The sequence below is a fragment of the Chironomus tepperi genome, unplaced genomic scaffold (assembly GCF_022539635.2).
Source record: "Chironomus tepperi strain 1889 unplaced genomic scaffold, CSIRO-AGI_Ctep_v1 contig_376, whole genome shotgun sequence".
Classification (NCBI taxonomy): Eukaryota; Metazoa; Arthropoda; class Insecta; order Diptera; family Chironomidae; genus Chironomus; species Chironomus tepperi.
Window position 1 is genome coordinate 834,941 of NW_027226498.1, and position 14,785 is coordinate 849,725.

Here is a 14,785-nt window from a genome sequence, read left to right on the forward strand (position 1 = left end):
CATTGATATTAATTGCTTGTGTATTCAATAATGATTTAACGTTTTAATAATAATCATAATTAGTAAACGTACCATTGTGCTTTAAAAGCTTAATATTTTAAACTAATTTAATCTATTATCAATATCAAATTGAATGAATATAATTTTAATAGATTTTGTGTAATTAATGCGATTCTTATGTTTTACTCTCACGTTATGAATGAATTAAAATTAATTCAAAAATTAAAAATTTAAGCCTAAATCAGCCAAAAAACAAGATTGTTGCATTTGTAACCTTTTTCTTAAAATCTCGTTATTTTTCACATTAAGTGAAATAATAATAAAAAAGTTTTATTGTAATTACTAAAATGTTACTAATTTAAATATACAAAAAATATATATATTAATTAAACAGAAATACAAAAAACCTCAACTAAAAAACGTGATTTAATTAAAGAAACAGTAAAATTAATGAAGAATTTCTATTTTTTTTTTGGTTTTAAATCGACTATTCATATTCGAGTTCTACATAGAAGAATGGCAACGATACTAATACCTCCTTTTAATCATAATTTTTTTTTTAATTTTTTAGTAATTTTTTTTTTTTTTGTTGAAGATCTCATCTAAAATATTTTTGACAAAGTGCAAAAATTTTTTAAATAAATAAAATTAACTAATTTTCTTGTTTGTTTCATTTGTAGTTTACCATCATTGCGACAGTCCGAATTGTAGGACTAGATATTAGGTTTAATTATTCAGAGATTATTTCGGATATTAACACCAACGAAATGGAACTGCACGAGGACGATCAGCTCCTTCTTTTACCAATGGTTTATGGTATTCTCGTCCAGGTCTAGCATGAATTGTTGCCCAACAGTGTTCACAGTAGTACTAAAGTATGGGAATATTATTATTTTCATGAAAGTAACATTTGCAATGAAATCTCACCTGTAAACATGTTACATTTGCACAAAAGAATGGTGCAAATTTTCCACTACATCTTTGACCTTGACATTCATCACACATTTGATCATCAAGAACGTATGGCTTAACTTCGACGCGCTTGTCAATATCATTGTGTTGTAATTGAACAAAACGAGCAGAAATGGCAGCGATATAGCTTTGTTGGTTGGAAAAGGCAACGCGACCAGCTCCCTAAAATTATAATTTAATTCTCAGTTTAAGTCAAAGTGATAAAGATTTATAGTTTAATTATAATTACTTTTGGATATTTTAGTTCTGGATCGGTATCAATTCCTGCATAACAAACTCCACCATACAAACGGTCCATTATCATTGCTAATTCCACTATTTCATAAAGACAATAAAATTTAATTAAGTAAAAGATTTTATCAAAATAATACATTTGAAACTTACATGCTTTCAAAGGACGAGGAACGCCCCCAACAAAAACTGTCTTTCGTGGATCTAACGGCATTGATCCATTTAAAACAAAATCTGCATCAGATAAACGCCATGGACGAATTTGAACAGGTTTGTTCTTAATGGTAGGTGATGAAACACAAATATATAGCTTGTCTTCTTCAACAATACAATTTTCAATCAATGTTTGAACCGAGCTTTCATCCTTAAGAACGAATAATTACAATTATGATGAAATTTAAACAAGATTAAGCAATCATTAAAACTCACTTGAAACAGTAAGAATGCATATCCTTTAGGTGGAAAATACGATTTAGATTCTGCCTTATGTGGCCAGTCTACAACCAATGGTCCATATCGTCGGAAAGATGATGTAATTTCATCTAAAAATAAATATTTAAATTTATGATTAAAAAGTTTAAAAAGAATTTTTCATCAATATACCTTCATCTATATCAGGAGGTAAACCTCCTACGAACACTTTTCTTGAGAATCGTTCACCATTGTCAGATCCTTGTGATGGAGATGACCGTGCTGGAGATCCAATTTGTAAGCTATTTTCCAGAAAATTTCCACCACTTTCGCAATTTGTTTCTGTTGTTTCATCACACTGATAAAATGGTTTTCCTATAAAATGCAAATGTTATGATTAATTGTGACCAACTGCTTATAAAAAAAATACCAAAAATCACTAAATTGTAATTGAAAGCATTTTTTCTTTTGCAATGAATACCCATAAATTTTTCAATTTCAAAAGAATATTGGCCGTCAATCATTTTGATTTTATCAATTTAACACAATTATAACAATAATAATGAGATATGCTAAAAACTAATGCTTAATTATCGATATTTCTATGTTAATTAAATTATTTTACAGTTTTATCATAAAACAAAATATTTTTCCGTTTAGTCAATTTGACAAAAATGTGAATTTGATTTGATCTCAATTGAACTTTAGCCATTTTAAATATTCTTATTCCGTTAAAATTTTGGAAAAAAAAAATAAACTTAAGATTTTTTTAAAAATTGTTAATGAGTTAACTGGAGTCAGTTTGTTAGAAAACTTACCAGGTATGAATTCATGGAAATCTAATTTACCTATTTGAAAAAATATAGAAATAAAACAATATTATTAATGTTGCAACACATTTATATAAATAATTAGATAATCTTACCTTGTAATTGAGCTAAAGATTGTAAAGTTGGAGTCGAATTGAGAAATCCTATAATAAGGGAAATTTAAAATATTAGAATTGTATAAAAGGATATTCAACCATTATTTATGTACAGCAATTTTAAACATTGACTTAAAAAAATCGTGCAAAAACAATAGCTAAACGGCCTTCCAGCTTTTGTCACTTAAAATAGGTACCTAGGCCTAGGTATATGTTTTAAACATTTGTTTTTATATTTAAAATATTAAATAAGAGCTTTTCTTTTGCTAACTAAAAACGTGATACTTGTTATCAAGTAGATATTCTGGTATTAAATTCATTGAAATTTCTGATAAAATTTACTATTTATAGTCTGGTATTGTTCGTTTAAGGGATAGATTTGTTTAAAAAAATAAATCAATTAAGTATACTTGCAAATGATTGCAAACAATTCTGTGTACCTTTAGATACTGCAAGTCATGAAAATTGTGGCTTTTAATACACGTTATTTGTAAATAGTCTCAAAACTTTATACATAATCTCATCCAAATTTAAACGATTCCAAAAATAAATTCTTTAAAAAGTAATTAGAACTAAAAGAAAATGTTTAAGAAAAGAGTCGAATTACTGAGTTAGAAAAACGACATTATTATTAACATGTTTTAAATTTATTTGTATTTAGATTTTGTAGATTAAGTAACTTATAGCATCAACTTATTTTATCACACATCGACAATAAAGTTGATAATTTGAAACGATGAAAATTATTAAATATTTGTTAATTGAAAGTTTCCGTTTACTACTCTCGCTGTACTCAAATTTATAGAAGTATTATTTTTTTCAAAATCTATGAAAATTGGTAATGCTTATAACGTAAAATTGTGAATGTGTCAACGTTGATTTGGAGTTTCATAATAAGAGCACCGTTTAGCTATTTTTTAATGATTTAAATTCGAAAGTTACAAAATGTAGCATCCCTCTGAAATTCCATTGACTATTTGAGTCAGTCGTGAACAAACGAAAATTTAATAGAACATGGTTGCTCACGTTTTGTTCCAGTCTTACAATTTATTTACTCTCTACCTTACTGATAAGGTGACTAAAGAAACTACATTTATGACGTATAGTAAGTAATTTTTTTTTCAACTTAAATGAAATTAATAATTATACAATAACCCATCACATAAATATTTTTAATAACCTTCCATCGATTATTCAATTGAATTAGCTAGAAGTTAGTAAGTGATATGTATTTACATAAAGTAAAATGAAAAACTTAAAAATATATATATTTTTTTAAATGTTGAAAATCAACACAATAGTAATATTAAGCAATTTATCGCTTTCAATGCCTCACTCGCTACTAACAATACTAAAAATGATACGAGAAAAATATAGTAGAGTTAAAGCAGAAAATTTTCGTGAATGTTTTGCTGATAATAGTGTTGCTGCTTACTGACACAACATTCAACGACATGTACATAAAGTTGCATCAACTCAATTGTATATACATATATTGTTTATTTTTGACTAATAAGAAGAAAGAAAATGCTTCTTACATCGTAACCTTGCAAAATAATGTAAATGAATGTGCAATTTTATACTTTTGTATTTTTGTTCTATTCCGCAAAATTTTGTCTTTAAATGCATACTTATTTTTGTGCGTTATGTGCGTTAGCATGAGTTTTTCAATTGACAATACGAAAACTCACATCTAAAGTCAGTAAAATTTTAGGATATCAGATGGAAAAATTATTGCAGTTTAGTTTCCTTGCGCTCTGTGCTGAACAAACATTATTCTCTAAATTCAAATGTGATCATTACTTGCTATAGTTACATTAAAAAATACACATGCGCATTTGTATCCACAGCATAGAAACAATTTCACGTAGCTGAATGATAGTAATGTTTTCAATAAATATTAATTGATAAAGATAACTGTGCGGATGTATATATATTTTTTTTACTATAAAGTCACGTGGCCGTTTAGTATATATAATATTGTTGAATGTTTTGTATTGCTGAATACAACATTGAAATAAATTCTAACAAGAAAAATTTAAAGGTGTATATGTACATTTATGGAAAAAAAAGTAACGACGAAAATGTAAAGATATCAAGTAACAATAAGATAAATATCACGAGTTGTCACTAAATTGCTTGCAACATTTGAATTGTTTCGACGATTGCATATTGTCGTTAACCTCGAAAACATGAGAATAAACAGTTTAGAAATTCGCTGCATAAAGCTTTATCATATTAAAATTACATATGTTAATGTCAACGAATTGAGCAATTCTTAAATAATGCATATAATTAGCATTATAAAAAAAGGACTTGCAAAATAAAAAGAATTTCAACTGGAAAACAATTGATTTTAATTAGGTCATTTAAAACCAGGCCGGCTTTTCATTATACTTGATATTTCAAATAGCACAGAGATAGCAGTGATTCGATCTGATAGTCAGATATCAATATTCACGAAAATAATTCAAAAACGTTTTTGTTTTCCATTTACGAGAGACAAATTGATAACAATCAAATGATCATTTAAATGCAAATTTATTTTGAAAGCAATAAAGAAGAAGAACAATCTATTCGAAGAAATTTTACTTGAGGTTATTTTTTGGTAAAAGCAATTTTCCTTTAATTGAATTGTTTTGCGATAATATGTTAATAGAATTTGTATATGTAGAAATAAAGAACGCACTGAGGAAAATTTCATGCTCCATCGTGAACTCGGCGATGAAGCAGTGTTCTAGCAATTATGTAGTGCTGCTCAAGACTACTACTAAACAAGGAATCTGTACATAAATATTATGCTTAATGTATCGTCCTTACCTTTCATATCTGATTGCACATTTGATGTATTTGCTATATCATTCAAGCAATGTTCCAAAGATCGCATGTCCATATTATTTCGATCCTTAATTCACAAAAGAATAAATGAAATTGATTATAATATTTCTTGAATGAAATAAAAAAACGCCTCATTTATATGAGTAAATAATATACGTACATTGTAATTCATATAAGGCTGATCTTCAGTCATGCCTCCGACATCCATATTGAATCCATGCATTTGATTTTTATTTGGATATGAAGTACTTCGGCGATATTTAGAGGGAGAACTGTTTAAATTTGGAGACAAGCCTCCTTGAGATTGATTTTGAGAGCTGGAAGCAACTGATGATGCTGGAAATTGCTTACGATGATATAATTGTTGTTGTTGTTGATGATGATTTAGCCCATGGTTTGAGAGTGAATTTCCTCCTGAACGTCCTCGATTCCAAACAGGATTCAATGGTCCTTGCGATGTTGAATTTGGCTGCAGTAAAGGAATCTGATGTTGCCAAGATGAATTTGATGCAGAATTATTGGACCATTGAGGAAAATTATTTCCACTGTTACTGTTGTTCTTATTACTGTGAATATATTGCTGTTGTTGATGATGTTGAATATTATTACGATTTACGTTACTATTTGGTGACAATCCATGATGCATTTGTGGATTTACAATTGAACGTTTTAAAATTTGTCCATTATTGTGAGATGAATAACTTGCAAAAGCATTGTTAGTATTACAGTTGTCTTCGCCTATAGACCAATCATTAATAACCAAAGAAGAATTTTCCGACGATCCAGCTGGAAAATTCATTCCACTATTTTGCTCCATAAGCATTGGATGACCGTTTGTATTGTTTAAGAAATTAGTGGTCGAGTTGGGTGATGAAGTGACAACATTCAAACAATTTACATCGGTGGATTTAATATTCAATTCGATGTCGATGTCATTTGTGACATTGGTTCTTATAGATATTGGTGAATGTAGTGTGATTTTTGGTGAACAATTATCATTAGTTAATAAACTTGAAATTGCACCATTTTTTAAGTTGTTATTATTATTATTGTTATTAACAGCTGCTTTCAAAATTTCACTGGTATCATCGTCAGTCTTCTCTGCCGCATCACCAATTACTTGAGTATTAATACTCGATGATGTAGAATTTTGTGGACTTGAAACAGCCATCGTTGTTGTCGGCATTTCTTAGTTTTTCAAATTGAATGTTTTCCTTTTTGGTTTTGTTGTTTCAGTCAGTTGTAATGTTCTTGCTATTGTATATTTTTTTATGCACTTTCTACTTGTACTCACGAAATATTACGAAACTTTTTTTTTGTATTAAAATATTCACACTTGTCTTATTGATAAATATATCTCATTTTAATTGTTCAATTTTCTATGCAAATATGAACGAGTAATTTCTGATATCAGTCATTAGACACACATTTATTGCAAACGAGTCACCAATATTATACTGTTTAATTAGATAAATTTATTAAACTAATTTGAAATAGGTATTTTCTATCTACTTTTAATTTATTTTATTACACCATTATTACACTCACAATGACCGAAAAAATATATATTTTTTTTCTATATTTATGACAATTTGAAAAATTATTTTAAAACTTTTAGGGGTGCTTGTGACTTCCTAAAAATTCAATTAATTAATAGTTTTAAATAAATTTAAGAATCAATCGATCATCAATTATGACTTTATAAATAGATTCACTAAATCTTTTATTTATTTCTTCAATTAGTTTATTTTCCTTTTTACACAAAGCATTACGATACACTCAAACCTTGTGCAAGGTCTTGACTTAATGACGAAACTTTTTATTTTATTTTATTTTTTCTCAAATTGTAAACCTATAATGTATGTAACTATTGCTCAGATTAAGTTGCAAATTTTATTTTCTCTTTTTTCCAAGAGCAGATTTATATGTATATTTTAATAACAAGAAAACCAAAGAAAATGTGAAAACTAAATTATGAAACCTTTCTTATTTTAAGAGTTGTTTCGCGCAGAATCAATTGTGAAAACACTACTATATGAAATTTTCTCTTCCTTTTTTTTATTTCAACAATTTCCCATTTTCATTAGAGAATTTTTTAAAATGTAAATTTTCAACAAATCTATACTATTTACACCTTTAATGAAATAATAATTGATTCTTACTATTCTTTTATTTTTGTCTTTAATATTTTATTTTTAGAAAAAATCAAATCAATCAGAATTTTCTTGATTTTCTTTTTTGATACAAAAAAAAGTGTCTGATAACTATATACTTCAACAAAAATTCATATTTTTCACTTTAATTTATCTTAGATCATTTACCGAGCATATTCACAATAAAATTTAAGTATTCACATTTCAAAAAATCATTACTTTCTTATTTTAACTTTAATTTCAACTCGAAATTATTTTTTCTTAAAAAATTAAAATTTTCCTTAAGAGAAAAACTGAAATAGTACAAGGGGTATGAAGTTTTACAATTTTCACTGCTGTCGGAAAAATTATTAAAGTACTAGATTTTTTTTTTGTCGTTCCTTTAAAAACGATTTTCCTTCTTTTACAAGCAGCACGTGTACATGTTGTGCATAGAATATTTTACTACAATTCTTATTTCTGTTTGTATACACATATAGTTTTTTTTTTTGAGAATCATTTTATTATTAATGCATTTTTAAAACATTTTTACAGGTATTAGAACAAATTAATTTTATTTTAGTGTCATATAAATTGATAGCAAAATCTTAACTTTTAAGAACGATTTCAAATCTTTAATCATTAAATATAATTTTTGTCACGATAGCGTTTTAAACGATTTGCTCACGGAAGAGTATTAAAATTAGCATACTAACAATAAATTCGAAGCTTTAGAATGAAATCCTAGCATTAGTCTAAAAAACTGCTTTGAGATCTTAAGCTTTTATTATTTTAATTGAGCTTTTTAGTAAAATTTTTAAATTTTCTGAATAACATCCAAGGATACATCAATGTACCGCGGCACACAGTTAGGACAGCAGTGCTTTAAACTAGTAAATCTTTAAGTAATCAATATTTTATCTTTTGGTTTTAAGTAACAGTAATAAAGAATGAAGCACATTAAACTCATTATGCCACTCTGAACAATGACCAAGAAAATAAATTCGAACCACCATGTGTCGAGAAACTCTTCAAAGCAATACCATGATATTGTCATTGTTATATTTTGTATCATAACTATTAGAAAATACATAATATTCCACGTTCTAATTTTTTTAAATTTAACTTTGAACTCAATCAAATTGAAAATGAATATGTATGCAAGAATGCCATAAAATGCTGTTCGTTGCCATTTGACTTGAAATCTGGTTTCATTTATAAGCATCAAAAGCATTAGACAATAATGTGAAAAGCACAACCAGCTACATATTTGCAAATGAAAAACAGCAAACGATGAAAGTGACATCAATCGCATTATCAGAAAGAAATTCCAACCCAAAAATGCAACGAATTTTGCTACTATGTCATCACTTTCAATTCCAGCTACAATTTCTCGTCTTGTAGGTAAAACAAATGCATCCGTTTCGTCCGTAGATTTTTCTGCAAAGGTCTTTGTTTCGATTTCATTTTCATCATGATGCGTAAAAAGCGATTTTGGAGCTCTTGGAATTTTTTCTCTTATAAAGGACTCTGTGTTTAATAGCATTGTGTTTCCTAAAGCTGATATTCGATGCATGGTGTCATCCAATGGTTTAATAAGGGATTTTCGGATATTAATATGAAAATTGTGTTTTATGCCATCATTTCCTTCTTTGATATCATTTTCATCTGGAGAGTCAACAGTATCAACATCATCATTGCTAAGGTTTAAGTTCTTGAAAGAATTAAGTTTTTCATCATCCGTTATATTTACATTGTAATCTATCTTTCTTTTGTCTTCCGAAAAATTTTCGTCTAAATTATTAACATAATTTTCTTCATTTTCTTGAATATTTTCATTTTGTATAGCAGCTGTGACATTGGTTTGCGGTTGACCAAATGTGGCATTTGTAGCCGATACTGATCTTGTAAACTTGATGGTTTGTTTCATTGGTTGCCATGGGTAACTTTTTCCAACTATCTTTTGACTCTCAAATCTTTGATACGATTCAGCAGTCATTGACATTTTAATCAGTCCAAATATAATTGAAAGGACTTGCACAAATGCTAAAAAATTTCAATAGTTCACATATATGTAGTAGTCTCATATTTTTAAAGGATTTATATATTACCTGTGTCATAATTTCTAAACATGTCATTTCGAAGGATGATGTAAAGCTGAAAGATGATTTGAATTGCACAGTGGAAGAATGATTGGAGAAAATGATAAAGCTCCCATTGAGAAGTTTCAGCAGCTTTGGAAATCGCTTGATGTCGCTCATATGTATTCTTTTCATGAAATAAGCTTTCTACACACCAAAAAATCTTTCTTGAAAATCTGTAAAAGTATAAAGTAATACACATTTAATCGTCATTGAATTTGTGTACAACACTTACCTGTAAAGTGCACATATTGGAAAAGTCATCAAAAATAAAAATTGACATGAAACTAGACGTAAAATACTGCTAGTTTTGGATTCAGTAAATGGATCTGCAGGTTTTAAAATAGTTATGATAAATGTAACAAATGCAGGAATTATCATAAAAGTCAATGTAATCAATGCCCATGATTGATTTTCATCTATAAAATGCTGGTAGATCAGGGCAAAATCCACAACCATGACAGTAATATATACCAACAGTTCAAATATGCACGGAATTAAGTAACTTAATGTAATTTGCCATCTTGTTTTTATACTGTATCCAATAATTTTCACCGGAATGCTGTCCATTATATTTAAATAAATTTATTAGAAGTCAATATTACTAATAAAACACTTCTTTTTATAGTCTTAAACAGTTATTTGTCAATAATTAATTATTTAGACAAAGAATTTGATACTCTTGTGTTCATTCTGTTGAGTTTACAGACTAAAACGGTTGACGGTAAGGAAAGATAACAAAAATAAAAGTATGTTATCTTATCTATTCCTCAATATAAAGTGTAATGAGTCACAGAATGTTGTAGGTGTATGAAACGAAATACCATTTCAGCCGAAACTTCCAATAAACACGATTATTAATTAATCTTTCATAAAATTCTCAAATGAATATTACTGAAAGTCGATCCTTTAAAATTTGAAGAAAAATGTAGCATCGTCGAATAAAAAGAATAAAGTATGAAATTCGATACCAATAATATTTATTGTTAAAAAGTATCAATCGGAATTACCATGACGATATACATATTGAGCATAATATTTTTTATTAACTTCTGAAATGTTCTGTTCGTGATATTCAAAAATTAAAAATTGTGTATTCACGATAGAAGATCAGACTAGGAACTTGTTGAAAATGCTATAAAATCCAATAGACGAAACGAAAGAGTCCTAATTTATGGAATTAAAAAACCAATCTATTTAATTTAACTTTTGCATTAAAGAATTTAGGAACTAAAAAGCTATACATTTGAGTGAAATGGTGCGAATATAATCATTTGGGTGATAGAATGATTTAGTAATTCGAGCACTAAAATATTTGAAACAGAAATAAGGAATAATATCAATAGAAAATAGAAATAAACGGTTTTAAAGAAAATAAAAAGTGTAGAAAATAACGGACAAATTCGAAAATCAAATTAATGATGCGAATTGATGTTCAAGGGATGCAAAAAGTTCCAAGTTCAAACGGGAGCATTTATAAATTCTGTATGAAGAAGAACATTTATTAAAATACGTAAAATAAAATATTTCAACAAAGTTAGTTAATTATAAGTTTTCATTACTTGCTATAGTATATGAATGTTACTAAAGCGTTATCATTTTTGTATGATTTAGTACTAAATAGTGATAATCTTGAAGACTTACTTTTTGTCACGTCATTTATGTATAAAATCTGAACATTATTGTAAGGAAAAAGAATCAAAAGTTATTGTTTAATTATTGTGCTATTTTAGCTACATTAAAGGTTTTAAATAGACTAATTAGTTGCATTAATCAATCAACACTGCGTAAAAGTGAAAATGGGTACACGGGATGATGAATATGACTATTTATTCAAAGGTAAAAATAATTTGATTTTTTTCTTCAATTTTCCTATGACCTTTTTTGATTCTCGTTGATTCTGCCTTTTTCTCTTCATTATTATAATAAACAATGGAAGATATTTACTAGTAATTGCAATATTTTAGTCAATGCATTTAAAATTTTCTCATTACACGTATCATGATAACTAAGCCACCATTTATTAATCGCATTATACCCTAATTAAATAAATTTGCTCAGATATTATCTTTCAAGAATCTATGGCTTAATATGCAAAGAAAATGACTAAATTCCACGCTGGCATGCGAAAATTATTAAATTTGTGACATCTTCTGTGTAATTTTGCGCAAAAATTAATGGTGAAAAAAAGCGTTTTTAAGGAATTAAAAAATACATATTCGTCGTATATTACTCTAGTTCAGCACAAAGAAAAATCATCATTTTGTGGGGCGTGAAGTAATCATCTGATTGAATATTTCTTGATATGTGACTCATAATCTCATCGTCAATTTTTTTCTTCCTTACTATGCCACTATTATTAACTTTACACAATTATACTAGATGATAACAACAAAAACGGATAGAAATTATGTAAATTGTTAGTTTGCATTCCTCAAAGTCTTAGTGACTCATTAAATTGAGCTAATTTCACAAGTTTCATAAAATTTATTTATTTATTAAATTTAAGTAAACATTGGCATAATGAATCATTTAAAAATTATGATTTCTTGACAAATATTTTTTAGTGGTTTTAATCGGAGATTCCGGTGTTGGAAAAAGTAATCTGCTATCGAGGTTTACACGTAATGAATTCAATCTAGAATCGAAATCTACAATAGGAGTAGAATTTGCAACTCGCAGCATTGTTGTTGATAATAAAACTATTAAGGCTCAAATCTGGGATACAGGTAATAAACATTAAAATTGAAAAAATTAAATGACTGTATTTATTTTTAACACGAATTTAATATATAATATGTCTTTTCCGTCTGTAGCTGGTCAAGAAAGATATCGAGCAATTACATCGGCTTATTATAGAGGAGCAGTTGGAGCTCTTTTGGTGTATGACATTGCTAAGCATTTAACTTATGAGAACGTAGAAAGATGGCTGCGCGAATTAAGAGATCATGCTGATCAAAATATAGTGATAATGCTTGTTGGAAACAAGAGCGATTTAAGACATTTACGTGCTGTACCAACGGATGAAGCCAAGACATTCGCTGAACGAAATGGACTCAGCTTTATAGAGACTTCTGCTCTTGATTCAACTAATGTGGAGACAGCATTTCAAAATATACTCACAGGTAATTACAATTTATATTTTTATCACCATTAATCATCATTCAAAATATGCATACCAAGCCTCTCAAGTGACTAAGCACAATCAATAAATTGTTTTTTATTCATGCATTCATATTTTTTGTTTTAGAAATCTACCGAATCGTTTCGCAAAAACAAATTCGCGATCCACCAGAAGGCGATGTAATTCGTCCATCAAACGTGGAGCCTATCGATGTTAAGCCAACAGTTACATCGGAAGTGCGAAAACAATGTTGCCAGTGATCCGCTTGAACTAACTATTCGTTCCATCATATAAATTGCCTAGGAGCAAACATTCAGTGAAAATGAAAACAAAAGGAATATAATATATTTCTTTTCATCTGATTTCCAGTTCTATTTCAATTTTTATTTTATTCTTTTTTAATAAATATAATAATTTTATACTTCCTTTATGTTGAATTATTATGAGAATAATCAAATGAAAAGAAAAATGATTAAGAAGCTTTTTGCATTACATATATATGTTATGAGCATCAAAAAATAAACATTTCTGTTCCTGCAACACGGAATGAATAGCATTACTTCTCATAATTTTTACTACATCGACTATATTTTATTATCTAAATACCTACACTAGAAATGATTAAAATGTAATAGAATTTATTTTTTCTTTCGAACTATTAAACTAGCATTTCGAGCGCGATAAAGGCTGTATTCTTTTATTAAATGCTGTAATCATTTGTTTTCATAATGCGCTACTTTAAATCCATACATGTTATTTAAAAGGAAAAAAAAATAGTGATTGGGAAAAATATAAGCATAGCTACGATCATATTTTATCAATGTACACGAAATGTTAATTTAATAAAAGTTTCGGAAAATATCAAAGTTTAAAGAAGAAAAAAAAACTGTTTAAGAACGTATACAGCCAATTTTGAAGTAAACAAATACGTCATTATAAGCTTAACTTTATCAGATCGTAAGTGAAACGCATATTAAATTAGAAAAAAAACGAGAAAAATGATGTTAAAAAAAATAAATTCAAATGAAATCACTATATCAGCTTTTTGTACATTCTTTATAGTTTTGGGACGGATCCATTATACATAAAACACAGAATGAGTTATATGAATCAGTTTTTTTTAAATGTAATCTATACTGCTATGATAAACCTAATTTCATTTGTTACACTCTAAAGACAATTCACACATGAAAAAGTAATTCACTTGAAAACTGAAGAAATTCACCCCAAAATTGTTTCCTTTTTTCAAATGTATTAATATTTTTAGCTGACTAATAAAGAAAAAGAATAATTTAATTACACTTTTTATTTTATTACTCATTCGCTTTATTTGTAGTTCCGCTGGATCTCAATAAAATCTGCTCAAAGTCAATTTTTGAATGTTCTACATAATATTTGATTAATTTCCTATTTTAATTAATTTTTATATCTTTCTTTAAAGATTATTTTCTTTTGATGAATTTGACATATTTGTTGGCACTAAACTTGTCGTCAACTTCCTGCTCAATTTTGACTTTGGATTTTGGTTTTCTCTTTTCTAGTCGCAATCTTTTTTCGGATTCAGTTAATTGACTCATGTCAAATGGAAGTTTGATAATTGCTCTTGGTTCATAGTATCTTATTCTGTATGTGCTTCCATTTGAATTTACGACTAATGTGCTAAAATTTATTAATTAATACAATTAAATTTATATGTAATTAATTAGAAAATTTAAGTACTGACTTGTACATATTTGGATAAATGGCTCGGTGGATTTTTGTTACAGCTGCTGTCGAGGATGATGCATTCCTAATGCTCATTTGCAATAACAAAGATGATTTACGCAAAAGTTGCAACATTATACTTTAAATTATTCTGAAATAAATTTAACTTGACAATTAACAAAAATGTCGTATAAACAGGAATTTAAACATTTAAATGGATTTAAATTATATTTACCAACGATTTAGTTCGAATAGATAGCTCTAAAATGTTTTAATTTATTTTTATAATTTTAACCAATTTTTTTTA

General features: G+C 27.6%; 2 protein-coding genes across 5 annotated transcripts; one reads left to right on the forward strand and one right to left on the reverse strand.

Moving 5' to 3' along the window:
- Positions 1 to 173: 173 nt before the first annotated feature.
- On the reverse strand, positions 174 to 10,370 carry orb2 (cytoplasmic polyadenylation element-binding protein orb2). 4 transcript variants are annotated; one of them, XM_070647822.1, is made up of 11 exons: positions 7,699 to 8,404; positions 5,538 to 6,834; positions 5,360 to 5,444; positions 2,540 to 2,587; positions 2,433 to 2,462; positions 1,807 to 1,989; positions 1,633 to 1,745; positions 1,357 to 1,567; positions 1,202 to 1,287; positions 928 to 1,134; positions 175 to 870 (listed from the first exon to the last, which is right to left on the reverse strand). In XM_070647822.1, the coding sequence occupies exons 2-11, from the start codon at positions 6,561 to 6,563 to the stop codon at positions 754 to 756; spliced, it is 2,106 nt and encodes a 701-aa protein (XP_070503923.1). In that variant the 5' UTR covers positions 6,564 to 6,834; positions 7,699 to 8,404; the 3' UTR covers positions 175 to 753. The 4 variants fall into 4 exon arrangements, 3 of the variants coding, with proteins under 3 accessions (XP_070503925.1, XP_070503923.1, XP_070503924.1); XM_070647823.1 differs by lacking the exon at positions 7,699 to 8,404 and adding an exon at positions 7,540 to 7,558; XM_070647824.1 differs by lacking the exon at positions 2,433 to 2,462 and having other exon boundaries at positions 174 to 870.
- Positions 10,371 to 11,296: 926 nt separating this feature from the next.
- On the forward strand, positions 11,297 to 14,070 carry Rab11 (RAS oncogene family member Rab11). Its single transcript, XM_070647826.1, has 4 exons — positions 11,297 to 11,489; positions 12,218 to 12,379; positions 12,467 to 12,775; positions 12,901 to 14,070. The coding sequence occupies exons 1-4, from the start codon at positions 11,450 to 11,452 to the stop codon at positions 13,032 to 13,034; spliced, it is 645 nt and encodes a 214-aa protein (XP_070503927.1). The 5' UTR covers positions 11,297 to 11,449; the 3' UTR covers positions 13,035 to 14,070.
- Positions 14,071 to 14,785: the final 715 nt, after the last annotated feature.

Coding starts and splice junctions, on each gene's coding strand:
- orb2 (XM_070647822.1), bottom strand. CDS start 6,563: ATGCCGACAACAACGATGGCTGTTTCAAGTCCACAAAATTCTACATCA. Junction 1,746..1,806: donor ACCTCCTGATATAGATGAAG/GTATATTGATGA, acceptor ATTTATTTTTAG/ATGAAATTACATCATCTTTC. Junction 871..927: donor CAAATGTAACATGTTTACAG/GTGAGATTTCAT, acceptor CCCATACTTTAG/TACTACTGTGAACACTGTTG.
- Rab11 (XM_070647826.1), top strand. CDS start 11,450: ATGGGTACACGGGATGATGAATATGACTATTTATTCAAAG. Junction 11,490..12,217: donor ATATGACTATTTATTCAAAG/GTAAAAATAATT, acceptor AATATTTTTTAG/TGGTTTTAATCGGAGATTCC. Junction 12,776..12,900: donor ATTTCAAAATATACTCACAG/GTAATTACAATT, acceptor TTTTTGTTTTAG/AAATCTACCGAATCGTTTCG.